Raw genomic sequence first — 18,874 nt, forward strand, 5'->3', positions numbered from 1 at the left:
GCTGAGCACTGAGCAGCGCGCAGAGATGTGTGACTACAGGCGGAGGGCGGTCCAGCTGGAGTCGGACAGGAAGAACAAGCAGCGAAGCAAGATTCTGGCCCAGGCTCTGTACATACTGGATCAAGCTCAGGCCAGTTTTGTAGAATCAGTGAGTAATATGATGCAGCTTCACCCGTGTCTGTGCACAGTGACCTAAAATCAACAGATATGAAATCGGCCGGTGTGTCAGACTCACGGCGTAGCTCAGTAATTCAATCCAGTGACACTTGCAGCCTTGAACACAAGTTGCAAACTAAACAGTTTCTCCAGAAGCCTGGGGTATTTTTACCCAGTGACCGTCAGCATCCAATGAAACAGTAGCCGCTTACTGTAAAGAAGGGATCAGTGAATTGGACAAAAGGCAAACAATGTGATTTTAAGTAATGATTAAATAATTCATCATCATCATCATCATCATCATCATCATCATTTCCTATCCTCTCTGCACAGGCGCATACAGAAAGTGAAGAGACAGACCAGCTGCTGGTTCCTAAAGCTGCAGCAGTCACAGGCTACACCCTGGTTACGGACTCACCTGAACTTACCAGAGGCTCCGGGTTTGAGCTTCAGACAAATGACCGACCGGCCTCTCCGCTCACCGACACCACTAAGGAGGTGAAGCTGGAGCAGGAGGAGGAGGAGGAGGAGGAGGAGGAGGAGGAGGAGGACATTAGCTTGGACAGCCTGCTCAAGAGATCACGAGAGTATGTGAAGAGAGAGCAGAGTCAGCAGCGCTCAAACGTTGGGACCCCCCCGCCTGACGCCGCCTCCGACAAGGAGAACAGTCCCACAGCTGACGCCGGAGTGGAGTTTGGCTTCAGCCTGCACCATAGTCCTGTTGGCCCAGCTCAGCCCCTGCACGAGCCCAGTCCCCGAGCGTCCGGCTGCCTCTCGCCCGCTCCGCCTGAGCGTTACGCTCGTCTCCCCAGTCCACAGTCCAGCATCAGCCCCCGAGCACAGAAACGCAGGCCACGCCCAGTTTCTACAGGCAACATCCACATTTCATTCCCCATCGGCGCAGCAGACCCGATCCCCCGGAGCCCGGGGAGGTCCGGGGAAGGTGCTGCCGCGTCAGACCGGGGAGCCACACATTCCCCCGGCCAGCGGTGCTCCGTGGGGGGTCCATCCAGTCACTGTGGTACCACTCCAGAGCATGAAGCCTATGGACCCGTCAGTGCCTCGGTCCTGGGCTCAGTGGGACCCCGTGACCATCTGGCCGCAGGGTTCCGCCGGCGCTGCCACACCCTGGACGACCAGCTGCACAGCTTCAAGCCTGGAGCCGAGCACATCGACCGCAGCCAGGAAAGGATCCCTCGCTTCATGGCGGGGGTCACGTGGGCGGCGCCCGCTCGACGGACTCCGGCCGCCGCCTTGAACCAGTCCTACGAGGTGGAGAATCCCTTAGCGTCTCTGACGAGGCCCCGCGTGTCTCCTGACTCGACGCAGGTCCCAGTCATGATGAGGCCCGATGATCTTCAAGGACTGAAGAATGGGAGGATCTCAGTAAAAGCTACTGATGCACAGACGGGCAAGACAGGTGGGTCTTTCTCTTCACTTCTCCACTGAGCATTGCATTGATTTATACTGTATTTTGAAAAGAATGAGTGAGTGATTTTCACATGTGTGTGTGTTTGCACAATGAGCAGAGGAGACCCAGAGGAGAGCACAGGCTCCGGAGGACATGCAAAGGCGTCTGGAGGAGGAGCACGCGTTGCAGATGTCTCTGCTGCTCGCTGAGCAGGAGAAGGAGCAACAGCGCCTCCGCCTGGTCAGCACACAGAATCACAGCAGGGTTTCTTCAGTGATTTTCAGTTAAATATCCAAGAAAAGCAACAGCAAAACCTAGTTTAGGTGCAAAAATATGATGTGCTCGTATGCATGTGTTTAGGAGCTTGAGGAGACAGAGAGAAGACTGAAAGGGAAGAGATGCGCACGGCCCTTAAGTGCAGACGCCTGTGACTGGAATCATACGTTCGTGACTGACAGCTGTCCGCTCATGAGCCCTTCCTGCCCGAGGCTAAGCCCCGCCCACACGCCATCACCTGGACACAGTATAGGTATCGCTCCACTGTGCACGTGTTACTGCTGCTGATGTTTGCATCATTAGAACCACCTTACTGTCCCTCCAGGGTTCAGCAGTCCTGTCTCCCCCAGCGGGTCCTCACCCTCTGTCCAGCCTCCCGTCTATCTGTGGGGACCCTCTAGAGCAGCTGGCAAACCTCGAGCAAGGCTGAGTCAGGTAGGTGACGAGCAGGACAATGTGTGTGACTGCGTGTGCTCGTACAGACGGACATTTGTTCCTCAATCTCTCATTTCCAGGTTCTAACAGCAGAACAGCACAGGGCGCTGTCCCGAATCGGAGCCCTCGTCCGCGGCTTCCTCACTCGCAGACTTCTCAAAACAGACAAGGTCAAACAGCTGCGGCAGACTGTTGGGGTGAGCTCACACTTATACACTATGAAAGGTGCACAATTAGTCAGAATGCCCAGCTAAGGTGTGTTGTTTCTATGTGATTCTTTAGGACACGCAGGAATTCATCCGCTCGTTCCAGATTGAAGCATCGCAGAAGAAATGCAGCTACTCAGCACAAGATCAGTCTTTGCAGGAGAGAGTTGGAGCCCAGGTATTAACGTACTGTACAGTAGTTTATAGACTGAAATCCAGGGGTTCGACTGTCTCATTTGTGTATATTTTGTCCCTCAGCTTCGCGCAGCCCTTTACGACGTCCATGACATCTTCTTTGAAATGCCTCTGAGGGACCGACTGTCTTTACTGCAGCAGGACCGGGAGCTCCGTGCAGAAAGGAAGTTACGAGACATGGTAACCTGATATCAGCCATTAATGAACCACATTTTATCAGTTATTAGAAAAGCAAAACACCAAATCGTGTTTTGTTCCTACAGGAGAAAACCAAGTGCCCCAAGGAGAGAGCGGTTCTGTCTGCGGCTACACAGAGATCTCTGGACAGGAAAAAGAAGTAGGACAAACCTCATATGGGATCTGGTGTGGATGCTGATGTTGATGATCAGTGCTTAGCAGTGATTCTGTTTGTAACTAATTCATATTGTATTACTTACATTACAGGGTCAGTGAATCTCCAGCTCAGGCTAGGAAGATGCAGCAGAAGCCAAAGAGCCCCACCACCAACAGGTGCCAAACACCGTAGGGTTTATCCTTTACTTTGGCCCATGTTTTATGTTGTGGCTCTATATTATATATCTTTTCTTTTCTTTAGAGTCCTGAAGCCCAGTCAAGGCCAAAATTCTCCAGTTCAAGCACAGCTGAACCGGCAAGGGTGATTTATTGTTTCATTCCATTGATGAGAACAACTTTCCAGTTTGGTGGACTTGGTCCACATTAGCAGTAGTTACAGTGATGACATCATGCTTTATTTACAGGAGCTGGTACAGAAAGACGCCAGAGGAGAGAGTGAAGCGCTCTGACAACCTGAAGAAGCAGCATTCTCTCGGTTAACACGTCTCTACATCCCCTGATCTGTGGAACCTTTGGTCTGTTAATACAAAGTTTGCTTCAGTTAAACTCCAATAATCGCTGCTAAGAGTGTGATTGTCCTTCATCAAGTGATTGTATAAACTACCACATTGCCAGTATGTGAATGGCTGTAGATTTTTGCAATATCATAACAGATTAGTAGATGAAAGACATTACATTGTTTGTAAAAGGAAGACAGAAACAGATCAGAGCTGAAGTTCAAACTATTTCCGTGCCTAAAAACAAAGTGGCTGTAACATTTTAACCTGTTCATAAACACCCAGTGCTTTAATTTTATATTTTGTTCAAGGGCTTTTAGTTCATGTTTTATTTATTTAATGGTGCTACGTTTACAGTTCTTCAGTTTAGAAACTTGAGTGTCTTACTAAAAATATTGTGGAATGAAATAGTCTATTGTATTTGTTTACACACTGATACTTTTTTGTAGCCTCATATAGAGGTGCACAGCATAAACATATTATTTAAACATATTAAACATGAATTGGTACAATTGGTAAATTTAAACATTGTCAGTGGAATTGATGTTTTTATTTAAAATGTCAAAATGGTTTCTATGACTACAATAAATTCTAATATTACTTGGATGATCCTGACTCTTGATGTAGTTTGCGATTTTTAAGGCGCATGAATCTTCTCTGCAAATCTCGTAGTGGTGTAAAATCATCATTCTATAATCAATAACTCACTTACTCATAACAAGAACTGAACCAAATTCCTAACTGGGATCTTGTAAAACACTAGGCCCTTTCACTACTAATATGAAGGTCACAAGAAGACATTACAAAAAAAAACTGAAAGGTTGACAAAATGAAAACAATTAAAAACATGCTGGGTAAAGCAAATATATAAAACTACTTAAAAACTACTCTTAAAAACATAAAGGTAGCTACTATGAGAAAATATGGATAAAAGGAAGTAGAAAAAGTTAACATTACTTCAATGAATAAATCTGTGAATAATGTACCGTAGCTATGATTTACAGATGTTTAAGACACTGATCTCATCAACCTACACTATCTTCATAAAATAAAGTAAAAAAGATAAAAGCAATGTATTGTAATCATAAATTGAAAAAGTAAAAAAAAACAAACGTCTCTAAAAACAACATGTAGCCAAAAAATAAACTAATATAAGAAAACGTTACTCATAAATAAAAGTAAATTATAATTTGGTTACAGTGGTTGAGACCAGGAAATAAAGGCACATGTTTGACTTTGAGTAGGTTTAGTCTACAGCTGCTTCCTTCTTTCAGCAACCCTGAAACCAGAGATAAACTGTGTCACTATGTGAAATATTTTTTTCCAGTGCATTAGATTATTACAGTAAATGTTTTAATGTGTTTTACTGAGTTAGTTAGATTCTTCATGTGAGCTGTTCTTCAGTTGCTTGTAATATTTCTTCATCTGATCAAGCTCTGCTGAAAAATCTAACAAAAATATTTAACAAGTACCTTACTAATTACAGAAATTTCAACATGTCAATTGTCCAAAGATGGTAGTTATTGATTTTAATGCATTGTTTATTACCTGGAATAATGTGATCATCTGTCTTGAGTGACAGCTCGATTGCTTCATTTAGAGATTTCATCACTGTCTCCATGATCTCCTCCTATTTCAGAATAAAAAGCACTCATCATGTCTCACTACTTATAATAATTATTATTACTGATATTAATAATGAGTGCATATTTGTGAAGCACTCTGCAGGGATGTTACTATAGCGACAAGCTACAGTATAAGTATTTCTTAAACACAGATTAAGCTGTACTATACTGTTAATAATGTGCTATACTATATCATGACTACTTCACACTTGATCCAGGTAATAAATAGCTGGGTAGAGAAAACAAGCAGGACAGAAAGTAGCTTTAGTACCAGGGTTGGTTAATATGGACCAAGTTGTCATAAAAATCATGTGTGGCTCAACATGTTTGTTTTTAATAATAAAATGTGACTAACCATCAACATCTGCAGGTTCTGTAACATAACGCGTTTAGCCTTCTTAAACATGGTGTTCTTTGAATCATGTAAATGTGTCTTCAGTGTCTCCCTCATGTTATATAGTTTGTGTGTTCCTCTAAATTCTGCTGCTTCTATAGTAAAACAAAAATGTTTCATGAAAAATAGATTTACTTAGTACTTGTGATCAATATAAGGTCAAGTTACATATGTTACAGTACTTTTATATCCATCTTGCATAGTGTCCTCGATCATCTCAGTCAGGCTGCTGTAGATTGTTTTCTTTCGATCACGAATAATTTTGGTGAGTCTTGTCTTAATTCTTTCTTCCTATGAGAGAGTTAGACAAACCCAATTATGTATTATATACTTTTCTAAAATAAAAGCAACAGGTGATATGTTTCTCTGGTAATTCCTGAACTGTTTGACACAGATACGGTATGTACAGTATGTGTCAGCAGCTATATTGTGTATGTAATAATGCACTAGTAACTAAGTAAAAAAGAAAACCTCTATAGATTTGTTTTTTATCAGTAGGTTTACCACTGTTTACACTTTACCTCTATCTTTAGAAATATCATTTGCAGTTCAACAGCTTTGTACTTTTCAATCAGCTTCTCTGTGTCCAGGGAAAAGGCGTTGATGACTTCACTGAATGGTTTTCCTTCATTCCTGAAAGATTAGAAAATACTTCAAACATTTAAGATAATTTAGATGTTAAGGTTTTGTCATAATGTCTTATGAAAAGGTGTTCCTGAACGTCTCATCACTGCTGTCAGTCACCTTTTTTTCCCTTTATTCCTGAAAGATTATGAAATACTACAAAATTTGTTTTTTGTAACATAATACTCTATATGTTGTTAGTTATTTAAAAACAAATTCTGCCAACAAAAGAAATGCAGAGGAATGAGGGCGGCATAATGACAATCGAAGAAAAGGTAACAACAGTGGGAGAGCTGTTGCTGTTTCTAATTATTAGTTATGAGTTAATTCAGTTGTTAAGTACTGTCATAATGTCTTACGGGAAGGTGTTCCTGAATATCTCATCAATGCTGTCAGTCAGCTTTGAGCTTAACTTCATATTGAGGTTTATGAGTTTTCCTTTCTTTGGTTTGTGGACACCACTGCGCTCAACGACACTCGATAATGTTTTATGGAAACCGCTGCCTTTTTGTCTCTTTAGAGGAAAAGAAGAAAACAGGAGATCTTGAGACATCTGAATTAATCAAATGTTGTTCAAATGTAACTGTTGTTTAAATACATACTGGATATAAAAACTTGTGTAAGGTTTCTTCACATGAACTTTCTGAATTTCTAACTCCGTCAATCAGACATTCTTCAAAATCCTTATAAGTCTTTTTCATGGTTTTTGCAATTTTCTGAAATTCCTGCTGTAACTTTTCTTCAAGTCGTAGGCAGACCTCAGTTTTGCTGTCAGCCTGTAATTAAATATAATTATTCAACAATACAACATAATTATACAATATAATTGAAAGCAATCGACAAAATGTCTAAAAATCAATGTGTTTTTTAAATATTTGTTTTTTACAGTGAAGCACTTGCTACCATTTCAAGTAACACAAGTGTAGTTACAAAGAAAACAATTCAATTGACCTTTTAATTATTTCAGCCAATATATTTGTCTAATGGTAATTGTCGCACTTAATTTGCAGCTACCTAAGTCAGTACTTGAACCTACCGTGTCTCTGCTGCGGGCTCCTTGCATCAATGACAGAATCCCATAAGCTCCAGAAACAAAGTTTAATGTTTCTGAGTGACAGTCGTTGAGATTTTGCAGAAACTTCTGAAGTTGGGGTATTTCTGGAAAAAGTAAGTTCGTACTTTTATATTTCTGTACCTAAATGACTTTGGCCAGGTGTTACTTAAAATCTTAAAGACTATAAACGAAGTAATACATAAATTCAGCTAAACGTTCTCTTTTTTATGCTTTACTGACCAGTTTCATCAAGCTGTAGAACAGTGGGTTTAGATTGCTTCTCTTTCCGAAACAATTTGGAGCTCACTGTGAACACTTTGAAACATCCATCATTGAAATGTTTCTGTAACAAAAGTGGTGAGTTTTCATGTAAACATCTTTCCCAGATGTTGTAGCTGCTGTAAATCTAGATAAACTACCTTGACATTGTTCAGTGTGTTGAATTTTTTCTGTACTTCATCCTTGGCTTTCATGTTTCTTTTAAATATGTGACCACGAACTGCATCTCTTGAACTGTAACACATTATTATTATTATTATTATTATTATTATTATTATTATTATTATTATTATTATTATTATTATTATTATTATTGTGCTTGAAGTAAAGACATATTAAGCTCATCTGTTGTGTTAATTTTGTTTTTGAAATGTTTTTGTTGCGATTTTATGTAACATATTATTACAATTCTATAAAAATTACTTCAAGGATTCATTGACATTATCAATATTTGAAATCTAAAACCACTCACAGCTTATCAAATTTTTCAGAATAATCAGACTTGGTGCAGATGAAGTGAATCTGCTGACACTGGCCTCCGTTTCCTATGAGGCTGCAGGCACTTTCCAGGATCTCCCAGGCGTTGTCCTCTGATGCTGCTCGATTAATGTCAGTCACAATCCACACAGTGGAGCAACTTCCAACAAACTGAAGGGACGTAACAAATACATTTTCAGTACTAATAGAACTGTAAAAAATGCAGATAAAATAAAATAGTCGTATAATAAACCTGAAGTAGCAAAAATAAATCATACAATAAAAATAAAATAAATCACCTCTTTCCACATTTCGTTTCTGCTCTTGTTACAGTCCCCATTTCCAGGAAGGTCCACAAGTGTGACGTGCTGGAGAAGAGGATTTTTAGGCACCCTGACAGTCACACACTTCACCAAGGGCCAGTACCACCTCTTCTCTGCTTCATCAATGGACTCACTTATCGTGTATTTCAGTAATTTTGCTGACAGTTCTGCAGCCTGCAAGAAACAGTGCAATTTAAAAGGGCAGTTCAAGGTAATTTTGTTCACCTGAACATTCAAAACATTTTCACATTTAAAACCATCTGAACCCCATAAAATCAATTAAATACCTACTGAACTAATTTGAATTTAACTACAATTTGAAATTGTTAAGATATGTTTGAGTTGTGCAAGCCTTATTCTAATTCTGAATTTTTTGATGATTAATGATTGTCTGATATTCAATATAAACAACATGTATGCGTATTATGAAGTTAAATTCTAAAATTTCTGACATACAGATTCAGATGTCAAAAATTTCTTTTTCTCCATGAGAAACTCTGGGATTTCTTTGAAATATTTGTTGTCCAGGAGGTTTTCAACGGGAGGTTTATTTCTCCATTCTTCTCCATACAATGCTGTTAGCTTGTCTTCAATTTCGTGATCGTCCCTTACATTATTATACAAACACCAAAGTTCATCCTTCCAGTCCTAAAATGCAAACACAAACATGTTTGCAGGTGCATTTGTAAAAACTAAATTTACTGTAAAACAACCTTTTTCAAAAATTACTTTTAATGCTGCTTCTATTAAAGGTAAACATGTAATTTTACCTCTTTTGAAATGAACTCTATCTCTGCCTCATACTTAAAATTGAGCATGTTGGCCTCCACTTTAATCATGACGGAGGTACATGCTTTGAAATCTCCAGAGGGCAGAAGGTTAAACTCTTCAATGACGGCGTTTATCAGAGAGCTCTTTCCAGCTCCACTTCTACCAAAGACACCGATGAGCTCCCTTTTGTCAGTCTCCAATCCACGAATTTTACTCCTGTACAATTTAAATTCAGAATGTAATATGAAGCTTAAACATGTTCTACACAACTCTTCTGAAAAATATTTACTTGCTGTCAAACAACGAAGCACCTGTCTACAAATTATAATTAGTTTGTGCTGAGTAATGATTATAACAACCAGGAATGAAGGAATATAACACTAACTTCAGGAAATCATTGAGTTTTGTGTGTTCATCCAAACGCAGTCTCCCATGGACTTGACTCATGATGCTTTTCCCACAAGAAAGTATGATTTCTTCTGTAATGTAAAAACACTTAAAACCAAGATATATGCAAGAAAAACTATACACTGTCAATAATGTAGTATGCCTGCTGGTCTATAATCAGGGTTCAGTTACCAATGAAGGGGTTATGCAATAATGTTACGAATACCTGACATTAATAACAACATTAGGATGAATAAAACCTATGCTGTTGTTATTTATTTGAATCGAAACTAGTCAATTATGAAAGTATTCTATTTGGCTAATAAAACTATTTAAACAAATAAACTATTTATAAACAAATCATTACATGCTGGAGGGCCACATAAATACCTGAGTTTGATCCTATGAAGCCAGGTTTTTGCCTCTTAGATGGTGGCTGCAATTCACCATCAAGGTCCAAGGCTCTGTTTCCTTATTTTAAAAAGCAGAATGTGTTTTTGACTTTGTATATATTACAATTATATCACAGCTAGTAGAGTTACTCTACTAGCTGTGATATAATTGTAATATAATTGTAAAATCTTGCAGAGAGAGAAGGAAGGAAGGCCACCACAGTCTCATAGAACATCCTCAGCATGGAGCTGCAGATGTTAAAGGACCTGAGTCTCTTATACACAGCTGAGGAGCTCTGAACCTATATCTTTAGGTTCCTTAGGATCTTAGCTTTTATTTTAGCCGTAGCCGTTTTTTGTGTTAAGTATCGCAGCAGTAGAGCCACAAATATGTGACGCAGGTGTCGCTACATGCTATCTGTTATTGTATCTTATTTAACATCTGTGTTTGATGCACGTGAAAAACATTTATATGGCGTTGAAGCCCAGACTCAAGGCATGTTTATGTCCTAACATACTGTATCTAGCGCATTTGTTTAAGAAGTAATGCTGACCACAACCCCAGGGTCTCCTGTTTAGGTGACACCTGTTGTCCACTGCATTTATGTGGTCTGTTAAAGCCTGCACCTCTTGGGGTTTGATCTTCACCCATACCTGAACAGGTGTCAGGTTCATCCATGGAAAGTAGTTGAGGGCTACTCCCTGCTCTATCCTTATGTTCACATAACAACCACATTATTCACAGGTGGGAGTTACAACCTCACTATGTCATGTTTCACGCCATCTGTCACATCCTGTTTTATTTTGTTAACTTCCTGTTCACTCAGTCGTCACTCTCCGGTTCCCAGTATCCACACCTGTTACCAATCAGTAATCAGTACCAGTATATAGCCTCCACCTCTCACAGACTCCAGTTGCCAGATTGTTAGTTTCCGTACTCTTTCCAGCATCTCAAGTATAGTTTCTCGTGTTTGACCCTGATCGCCTTGACCACTGTTCCCTGCCTGAACCTCGTGTGTACTGCTGCCGGTGAGAGACCTGTGACTGATTATCTGACCTTGAGTTTGCCTTATCCCTGTCTGTACTTCTGCCGAGACCGCCTGTGTAACGAACCCTGCCTGAATATCGGACTAGAGATTGCCTGCCCCCAGTTGTACTACTTTACTGAGCCTGCTTGTGTATGACCTGGACCGCCTGACTCTGCCTTGTCAAATAAACCTGTGCTTAACCATCATCGTGCTTCTGTGCCGTGCATGTGGGTCCGACGCCTGCCCAAGTCTGACACACTAAAGGAATAATGTGTGACCTTCAGCCAACTTTCCTCAGCCTGAAGAAGCTACTTCGTGGTGGTGAAACATTTCTACGGAAAAGCAGACTTTCTAGGGGACTTCTGCAGGTTCCCCTCTAAAAACATAAAAGGTTTCAACTGCATCTCACCTTTCTCACTGGAGGCACTGGTGGATGGTCCAGCCTGAGAACAAAACACACTGTGGTTGGTCACATGATTAAACATCTATAAAACCCATCCCACCCTGCCCATCCTCAGCTGAGGGTTCTATGGTTTCTAGGCATCGGTTTGTAATCTGTTTGATTCGATTAGATCTATGTATGCACATTTAGAGAAATCTGCATGATTCAGGACAAAACTTGGCATGTAGAAAACAGATTATGGATTATTATCTGCTCTAAGAATGACAGAATAAAAACATGCAGAAAAATACATACAGATCATCCTGTTCCTGGAAAACCTTTGAGCTTTGCTTTGTTTAACAATTAGGTAAAGTGTTTGGCCTCCAATTCTCCTGTAATTTTTGAGTTGGAATGATGCCTCTAATGTCTTTATATTTCTCAGTGATTTTCTATTTTGTGACTGTCAAGTTATTGTGACAACAACTCTAAAACCAAACTTTGGTAATCTCTGTTTTATCTGTAAACGCTGGTAAACTCTGAACTTGCAATCAATAGACTCTCCAACCAGACTACCCAGTTAAAGTACAGTATGTGCTGGAGACAATACATTCAGTACGGTAAATTGCAAATATGTACAGTGTGTTGGTTGATCTGAAAGCTTGTAAGATTTGCAAAGGCACCTAATTTGAGGATGCAAGATAAATATTGAACTGTATATTTTTGCATTGTACAAATAACTTACATTAGAAACGTCCTCTACTTCTGGACAATTTGTTTTTGATTCCTCCTGTAAATGAAATAAAATGTGAACAACATGAATCTTCTACTGTATGTTGACATACCGTTATCAAACAATTGTTTATACCTGTCCTGTAATTACACATACTGTAACAGCTCAGCGTTCGTCCACCTGGTGGCGCCTGCTATTGTCTAGTGTTGTCATATTACTAATGAGTTTCATTATTGTCCCCTGTTGTATTTAAGGTCCTAGATTGTATTGTTTCCTTGTTGGCTCATTTATTCATGTTACCCTGTTTCCTGCTTTTCTGTGTGCCTCATGTTTTGTATGTGTTACATATTTAGCTTTTTCGTTACAATTACTGTACCTTTTGCCTGCAATAGCAGTGCTTTTTCGTTGTTTGTGTTGTAATTTACTCATTTCAGTTCCCACAGATTTTTTGTGGGTTGTTGTATTTGGGTCATTTCTCTGGGTTTGTTTCCTCAGCAGCCTAGCTCTCTAGTTCTAGTTTGCCCAGCACATAACATGCATCTACACTAAGGACAATGTGGCAGTACTTATGCACGAAATCTTCACAGTAAAGAACTTTACCTTTAAAAACTTGAGACGTTTTGTGAATTTTGCACTTTGTCCTACTTTCGGAATCAGGCTATCAATGTGATGATTTTCAAGACACAAAAGACCCTCCTTGTCGATGCCTTCATCTGCAATTAACACATATGTGTTTATGTGTTTACACTGTTTATAATTCCAAAATCTTGTCTTCACTACTATTTGTGCTGAAAGTCTTATATGCCAGTTTTTACATCTCTACCCAAAAATACTTTACCTTCAAATCTTTCTATCAAGTTGCAGAAGCCCCATTCAGTCAATTTGTTACGAACAAAGTCATCCATGTCCATAGACGGCAACTAAAGGGTCAACAAATAATATGCAGCATAATCATTAAAGCAGATGGTTTGTGGATGACATCTGTGACACGTGTGTTTTCTTCTCATGTGCTCATGTATCACTGTAGTATTTCCAAGCTACATACACTCAATTTGTAGGTTACAGTCTTCTTTGTTTTTTATTATAAAATGCTGTCGTGAAGACTTGAAACGCAAACTCCCTCCTGCTGCCGATTGATCTTTTATCTCAGGCGGCTGCTTTATGCTGACGACACACTGACTGCACCATAATACCAGCAAATTTAAACCTAAGTAACCGGTAACAGAAATCGTAGCCCTATAGTCTACACAATGTGTGTTTAATGTAGAAGTAAGAATACACCGTAATAGAGTAGCATTAATGTACTTACAGTTTGACGTTACCTCTTCAGTGCACAAACGCTGAATTCTCTGGTGCTAAAATTAGCAGACTTTACTTTCAGCCCAACAACAAGGTTCTGCTAAATGAATTCAAAGCAAACATATCTTGCAAAACTATATAGTTTGGACATTTTTATAAACCTTCTGAGATATGCACAATATACAAATGTGTACATTACCAATAAATGATATGAATACAATGTAACAGCAAGTCTTCAAAGAGTCCTCAGATGATAATGAGATGCTGAAGTAAAGTTCAAGTAGAAAAAAATCAAGTAATCAGCAGCGGTTTAAAATTTAAACGCAATACTCAGCAATAAAAGTAAAAATGAAGAATAAGTAACAGCATACTACACATTACTGTACATATGCACTATTTACTGTATCAATAGTATGTGATGACACAAATTGACAAAATCTCCTTAAAGGAACTCCTTCAGGAAGTGTCAAAGTCACAAAGACAAATGTTTTATTCTGCAGAACGAAGCACAGGAACAGTTTAAATAGACCCTTTAGCTCCTCCTCCAACAGTTCCTGAGCAGCCAAGAGGTTGTGGCAACAAACACAACTCTAAACAGATGCCCAATGTTTTTAGTGGCATAACACAGCACCTGAATGCACTGAACACAAGCCTTCAGGGACAGAATGCAGTGATAAGCAAACTGTATTCACACGTCCTTTGGGACCAAGCTGCAACTTGGCCAAAGGCACCTGTCACAAACGCAGCCACACATTTTCCAGCGCTGCATCTCATCTTTGGCTGAGGAGTTTAAACTTCTGCAGCTATTGTAAAGGAGATCACAAATGTTTCACCTTTCTCCGTGGACCCTGCTGAGCTCATTGATCAGTCGGCACCAACAGATTCCTCTTGACAACTTTGACCATCAGCTGGATGAAGGCAAGATATAAGGGATCTGAACATCTGCTAAACAAATGCTCAGAAACAGCTAAGCCCAAACTACATAGACTTTACATTTGATTTCCATTTAATTTGATTACACAAAGTGACTTAATTTACATTATTCTGTTTTTTCCTGTGCATCATGGGTGAACCACAATGATCAATGACCTGGTACAAACAACTGGATACACACACACTACAGTCCTTTTTAAAAACTGTAATGCAAATTGTGTTTCCACCAATGAATCTATCAAATGCTTCCACCAGAACTGGTCCATTGGAAAGTTAATTTATACAAATTATTGGGAAAGTGATGATGACGAAAGTCACTCAAAGTTGTCTTTCTGTTGTCTTTATTCTTGCAAGAAGAGAAGTACACAGACAGTGTACTGTCCCTGTGTAGTTCTGAAGCTCCTATAGCTGAGGCTCATCTTAAATTAACCACTGTTGCTTGGGAGTAGTTATAGAACCACCAGTAACCTCAGGTCTACTGTAGATACAATTATAAATATTCCTGTGTTTTAAATACAATAAAGCATGTACACTCTGGTACCTCAACAATGGTTGACTTCACTTTCAGCCCAACAAGAAAGTTCAGCAAAATTAAATGAAAAAACCTGACAGAAACAGATTTACTGAAAATAGAGTTTTGTATTGATTTGTACAGTACACTGTCACTAAGTTAATAATACTGTAATAGTATATCAGTAATTAAAATTAAATTAAATTAACTTAAAGTTAAAAAGTAAAGTTAAAAAGAATAAAACACTCAGCAACATGAAAATGAAAGTAAGAGCACACTTTGTGTTTACATACACTTTACATTTGATTACCATTTGTTTTCTTTACACAAATTCACCTACAGGTAATGGCTTCAAATGTATTGTTGAGAAGTTTTCCTCCTTCAACTTGTCATTGTGTAAATCAGGCTCTTGTTGTTTTATTCCATTGATGGGCCAGAGCTCTCACTCTGCACTGATGTTGCTGTTCCTCCTCTGCTCTATTACAGTAGCTCTCATGTGTTTTTGTAGTGGAACAAGACAACCATCCACATACATACATTTATGCTCGATTTAAAACTTAAACTTTGATATATTTTCAGGTGTTTTCAGTGTATCAGGTTTGATGTCATAGAGGTGAACCAAGATGATAAGGACATTTCTTTCTAACAAGCAACATCAACTGAATTTCTCCACAGCGGCCATTGTGGAGTCTATCACATCACTATGACCTTGTGCTTTCTTTGAGAGTGAAGAAGCTCATCAATAGCAAACTAAATGGGCCAAACTGAGGAAGCATATGAATCAAAAATGGGTACGCGGTCACAATTCCATGTCAGTGTGAGATCATCTGCACCCAGTTGACCTTCTTTAAGTAGATTCTGGTACTTTATACCATCCATCACATGTTTAATAAAAAGCTAAAAGTTTATAGGATTTGGCCACGCACCTTGTTTTCTTACTGTATACTTACATGTACTGTATGTTGAAGTTAATCCTCCTGACCTTCTGTCATTTTTTTATGTCTTCCTAGAAATAAAGTAATTTGTTGACTGTAGCCACTGCAATCAGATAAAGGAGTGGAGTCAATCAACCATAGACATCAACACACTCTGACACCCACACTGGAAAACTCACATACCTGTTCAGTTTGTTTGTGTACACCCACATGGTTTTTATTTATGAATTTTCAATTAATCTATTTTAAAGTAAAGACTTTCACAGTGAGATGTTAACAGTTTTAATCACACCTTCATCCTTGTGGTTGTAGAAAAGCAGTCATGTAAACTTCTTGCCCAACAAGTAATTTATTTTATAGACAATAGTGCATCCTCACTATACACTGTACTGTACATATACTATATATAGTTTAACCAAACTTAAAATTCGATCATGTTTTACCTGGAAAGACATAATTCATGTATTCAGAAAACAAATGGACAGCCGTCTCCATATTTTGTGATAATAAGTTATTTGTTTTAAAATCACATGCACATGTACCTGCTGTTCATTGACACAATCCTGCACAACAAGGAGGGGCATTAAACCAACTGTACACAGTACTGCACCAGGAATGCAAAAGTTTATTTGGAGATGAAAATTGTGTTAGTCAATCAAGTAATAAAAATCTCATACAGTAACTTAAATGCCTATAAATTCAATAAAGATTAAAAATCAACATATTTATTAAAGAACCAGAAAAATGCAGAAGCAAATTATCTGTAAAGAATAAGAGGATCAGATCCTCCCATTCAAAGCTACTGATGCACAGAAGGGCAAGACAGGTGAGTCTTTCTCTTCAGTTCTTCACTGAGCATTGCATTGATTTGTACCTCATTTTGAAAAGAATATGAGTGATTTTCACATGTGTGTGTGTTTGCACAATGAGCAGAGGAGACCCAGAGGAGAGCACAGGCTCTGGAGGACATGCAAAGGCGTCTGGAGGAGGAGCACGCGTTGCAGATGTCTCTACTGCTCGCTGAGCAGGAGAAGGAGCAACAGCGCCTCCGCCTGGTCAGCACACAGAATCACAGCAGGGTTTCTTCAGTGATTTTCAGTTAAATATCCAAGAAAAGCAACAGCAAAACCTAGTTTAGGTGCAGAAATATGATGTGCTCGTATGCATGTGTTAGAACCACCTTACTGTCCCTCCAGGGTTCAGCAGTCCTGTCTCCACCAGCGGGTCCTCACCCTCTGTCCAGCCTCCCGTCTATCTGTGGGGACCCTCTAGAGCAGCTGGCAAACCTCGAGCAAGGCTGAGTCAGGTAGGTGACGAGCAGGACAATGTGTGTGACTGCGTGTGCTCGTACAGACGGACATTTGTTCCTCAATCTCTCATTTCCAGGTTCTAACAGCAGAACAGCACAGGGCGCTGTCCCGAATCGGAGCCCTCGTCCGCGGCTTCCTCACTCGCAGGCTTCTCAAAACAGACAAGGTCAAACAGCTGCGGCAGACTGTTGGGGTGAGCTCACACTTATACACTATGAAAGGTGCACAATTAGTCAGAATGCCCAGCTAAGGTGTGTTGTTTCTATGTGATTCTTTAGGACACGCAGGAATTCATCCGCTCGTTCCAGATTGAAGCATCGCAGAAGAAATGCAGCTACTCAGCACAAGATCAGTCTTTGCAGGAGAGAGTTGGAGCCCAGGTATTAACGTACTGTACAGTAGTTTATAGACTGAAATCCAGGGGTTCGACTGTCTCATTTGTGTATATTTTGTCCCTCAGCTTCGCGCAGCCCTTCACGACGTCCATGACATCTTCTTTGAAATGCCTCTGAGGGACCGACTGTCTTTACTGCAGCAGGACCGGGAGCTCCGTGCAGAAAGGAAGTTACGAGACATGGTAACCTGATATCAGCCATTAATGAACCACATTTTATCAGTTATTAGAAAAGCAAAACACCGAATCGTGTTTTGTTCCTACAGGAGAAAACCAAGAGCCCCAAGGAGAGAGCGGTTCTGTCTGCGGCTACACAGAGATCTCTGGACAGGAAAAAGAAGTAGGACAAACCTCATATGGGATCTGGTGTGGATGCTAATGTTGATGATCAGTGCTTAGCAGTGATTTTGTTTGTAACTAATTCATATTGTATTACTTACATTACAGGGTCAGTGAATCTCCAGCTCAGGCTAGGAAGATGCAGCAGAAGCCAAAGAGCCCCACCACCAACAGGTGCCAAACGCCGTAGGGTTTATCCTTTACTTTGGCCCATGTTTTATGTTGAGGCTCTATATTATATATCTTTTCTTTTCTTTAGAGTCCTGAAGCCCAGTCAAGGCCAAAATTCTCCAGTTCAAGCACAGCTGAACCGGCAAGGGTGATTTATTGTTTCATTCCATTGATGAGAACAACTTTCCAGTTTGGTGGACTTGGTCCACATTAGCAGTAGTTACAGTGATGACATCATGCTTTATTTACAGGAGCTGGTACAGAAAGACGCCAGAGGAGAGAGTGAAGCGCTCTGACAACCTGAAGAAGCAGCATTCTCTCGGTTAACACGTCTCTACATCCCCTGATCTGTGGAACCTTTAGTCTGTTAATACAAAGTTTGCTTCAGTTAAACTCCAATAATCGCTGCTAAGAGTGTGATTGTCCTTCATCAAGTGATTGTATAAACTACCACAGTATGTGAATGGCTGTAGATTTTTGCAATATCATAACAGATTAGTAGATGAATACTTTAGTGGATGAAAGACATTACATTGTTTGTAAAAGGAAGACAGAAACAGATCAGAGCTGAAGTTCAAACTATTTCTGTGCCTAAAAACAAAGTGTCTGTAACATTTTAACCTGTTCATAAACACCCAGTGCTTTAATTTTATATTTTGTTCAAGGGCTTTTAGTTCATGTTTTATTTATTTAATGGTGCTACGTTTACAGTTCTTCAGTTTAGAAACTTGAGTGTCTTACTAAAAATATTGTGGATTGAAAAAGTCTATTGTATTTGTTTACACACTGATACTTTATTGTAGCCTCATATAGAGGCGCACAGCATAAACATATTATTTAAACATATTAAACATGAATTGGTACATAGGTAAATTTAAACATTGTCAGTGGAATAGTTTGCAATTTTTAAGACGCATGAATCTTCTCTGCAAATCTCGTAGTGGTGTCAAATCAGCATTCTATAATCAATAATTCACTTACTCATA

General features: G+C 39.6%; 3 protein-coding genes across 12 annotated transcripts in view; 2 read left to right on the forward strand and 1 right to left on the reverse strand.

Annotated features, from left to right (window-relative positions):
- Nucleotides 1-4,145, forward strand: part of LOC114860021 (centriolar coiled-coil protein of 110 kDa-like) — a 30,747-nt gene extending 26,602 nt beyond the window's left edge. For 3 of the 5 annotated variants that reach the window (XM_055510986.1, XM_055510984.1, XM_029158227.3), the window contains exons 3-14: nucleotides 2-148; nucleotides 490-1,576; nucleotides 1,686-1,807; nucleotides 1,928-2,096; nucleotides 2,169-2,278; nucleotides 2,359-2,475; nucleotides 2,561-2,662; nucleotides 2,743-2,859; nucleotides 2,943-3,016; nucleotides 3,124-3,189; nucleotides 3,275-3,334; nucleotides 3,438-4,145. In XM_055510986.1, coding sequence (XP_055366961.1) covers nucleotides 2-148; nucleotides 490-1,576; nucleotides 1,686-1,807; nucleotides 1,928-2,096; nucleotides 2,169-2,278; nucleotides 2,359-2,475; nucleotides 2,561-2,662; nucleotides 2,743-2,859; nucleotides 2,943-3,016; nucleotides 3,124-3,189; nucleotides 3,275-3,334; nucleotides 3,438-3,513 — 2,247 coding nt within the window. In that variant the 3' untranslated portion in view covers nucleotides 3,514-4,145. The remainder of the gene's footprint in view (nucleotide 1; nucleotides 149-489; nucleotides 1,577-1,685; nucleotides 1,808-1,927; nucleotides 2,097-2,168; nucleotides 2,279-2,358; nucleotides 2,476-2,560; nucleotides 2,663-2,742; nucleotides 2,860-2,942; nucleotides 3,017-3,123; nucleotides 3,190-3,274; nucleotides 3,335-3,437) is intronic. The other 2 variants (XM_055510985.1, XM_029158228.3) reach the window with 2 other exon arrangements.
- A 128-nt stretch (nucleotides 4,146-4,273) lies between these two features.
- On the reverse strand, nucleotides 4,274-13,880 carry LOC114860023 (nuclear GTPase SLIP-GC-like). Of its 6 annotated transcripts, XM_029158233.3 has the most exons (23): nucleotides 13,495-13,879; nucleotides 13,306-13,395; nucleotides 12,835-12,916; nucleotides 12,597-12,709; nucleotides 12,009-12,053; nucleotides 11,294-11,327; nucleotides 9,855-9,935; nucleotides 9,463-9,556; nucleotides 9,077-9,293; nucleotides 8,763-8,954; nucleotides 8,283-8,480; nucleotides 7,979-8,154; nucleotides 7,647-7,740; nucleotides 7,468-7,570; nucleotides 7,210-7,331; nucleotides 6,776-6,949; nucleotides 6,533-6,687; nucleotides 6,071-6,182; nucleotides 5,732-5,840; nucleotides 5,511-5,644; nucleotides 5,079-5,160; nucleotides 4,898-4,978; nucleotides 4,274-4,809 (listed from the first exon to the last, which is right to left on the reverse strand). In XM_029158233.3, the coding sequence occupies exons 3-22, from the start codon at nucleotides 12,905-12,907 to the stop codon at nucleotides 4,902-4,904; spliced, it is 2,385 nt and encodes a 794-aa protein (XP_029014066.1). In that variant the 5' UTR covers nucleotides 12,908-12,916; nucleotides 13,306-13,395; nucleotides 13,495-13,879; the 3' UTR covers nucleotides 4,274-4,809; nucleotides 4,898-4,901. The 6 variants fall into 6 exon arrangements, with proteins under 6 accessions (XP_029014066.1, XP_055366968.1, XP_055366966.1 ...); XM_055510993.1 differs by lacking the exon at nucleotides 13,306-13,395 and having other exon boundaries at nucleotides 13,495-13,880; XM_055510991.1 differs by having other exon boundaries at nucleotides 13,306-13,879.
- A 2,762-nt stretch (nucleotides 13,881-16,642) lies between these two features.
- LOC114860895 (centriolar coiled-coil protein of 110 kDa-like) lies at nucleotides 16,643-18,751 on the forward strand. Its single transcript, XM_029159800.3, has 9 exons — nucleotides 16,643-16,729; nucleotides 16,849-16,980; nucleotides 17,061-17,177; nucleotides 17,263-17,364; nucleotides 17,445-17,561; nucleotides 17,645-17,718; nucleotides 17,826-17,891; nucleotides 17,977-18,036; nucleotides 18,140-18,751. Exons 1-9 carry the CDS (start codon nucleotides 16,643-16,645, stop codon nucleotides 18,213-18,215), a joined length of 831 nt encoding a protein of 276 aa, XP_029015633.1. The 3' UTR covers nucleotides 18,216-18,751.
- The last annotated feature ends 123 nt before the right edge of the window (nucleotides 18,752-18,874 follow it).

The sequence above is a fragment of the Betta splendens genome, chromosome 8 (assembly GCF_900634795.4).
Source record: "Betta splendens chromosome 8, fBetSpl5.4, whole genome shotgun sequence".
Lineage (NCBI taxonomy): Eukaryota > Metazoa > Chordata > Actinopteri > Anabantiformes > Osphronemidae > Betta > Betta splendens.

Excerpts from the sequence above, each read along its gene's own strand:
- LOC114860023 (XM_055510993.1), bottom strand. The coding sequence starts at position 12,907 with ATGGACATGGATGACTTTGTTCGTAACAAATTGACTGAATGGGGCTTC. Across the intron at positions 12,710-12,834 it reads CTTGATAGAAAGATTTGAAG|ATGAAGGCATCGACAAGGAG; the intron begins GTAAAGTATTTT and ends TGTTAATTGCAG. Across the intron at positions 12,054-12,596 it reads AACGTCTCAAGTTTTTAAAG|GAGGAATCAAAAACAAATTG; the intron begins GTAAAGTTCTTT and ends TTTCATTTACAG.
- LOC114860895 (XM_029159800.3), top strand. The coding sequence starts at position 16,643 with ATGCAAAGGCGTCTGGAGGAGGAGCACGCGTTGCAGATGTCTCTACTG. Across the intron at positions 16,730-16,848 it reads AGCAACAGCGCCTCCGCCTG|AACCACCTTACTGTCCCTCC; the intron begins GTCAGCACACAG and ends TGCATGTGTTAG. Across the intron at positions 17,178-17,262 it reads AGCTGCGGCAGACTGTTGGG|GACACGCAGGAATTCATCCG; the intron begins GTGAGCTCACAC and ends GTGATTCTTTAG.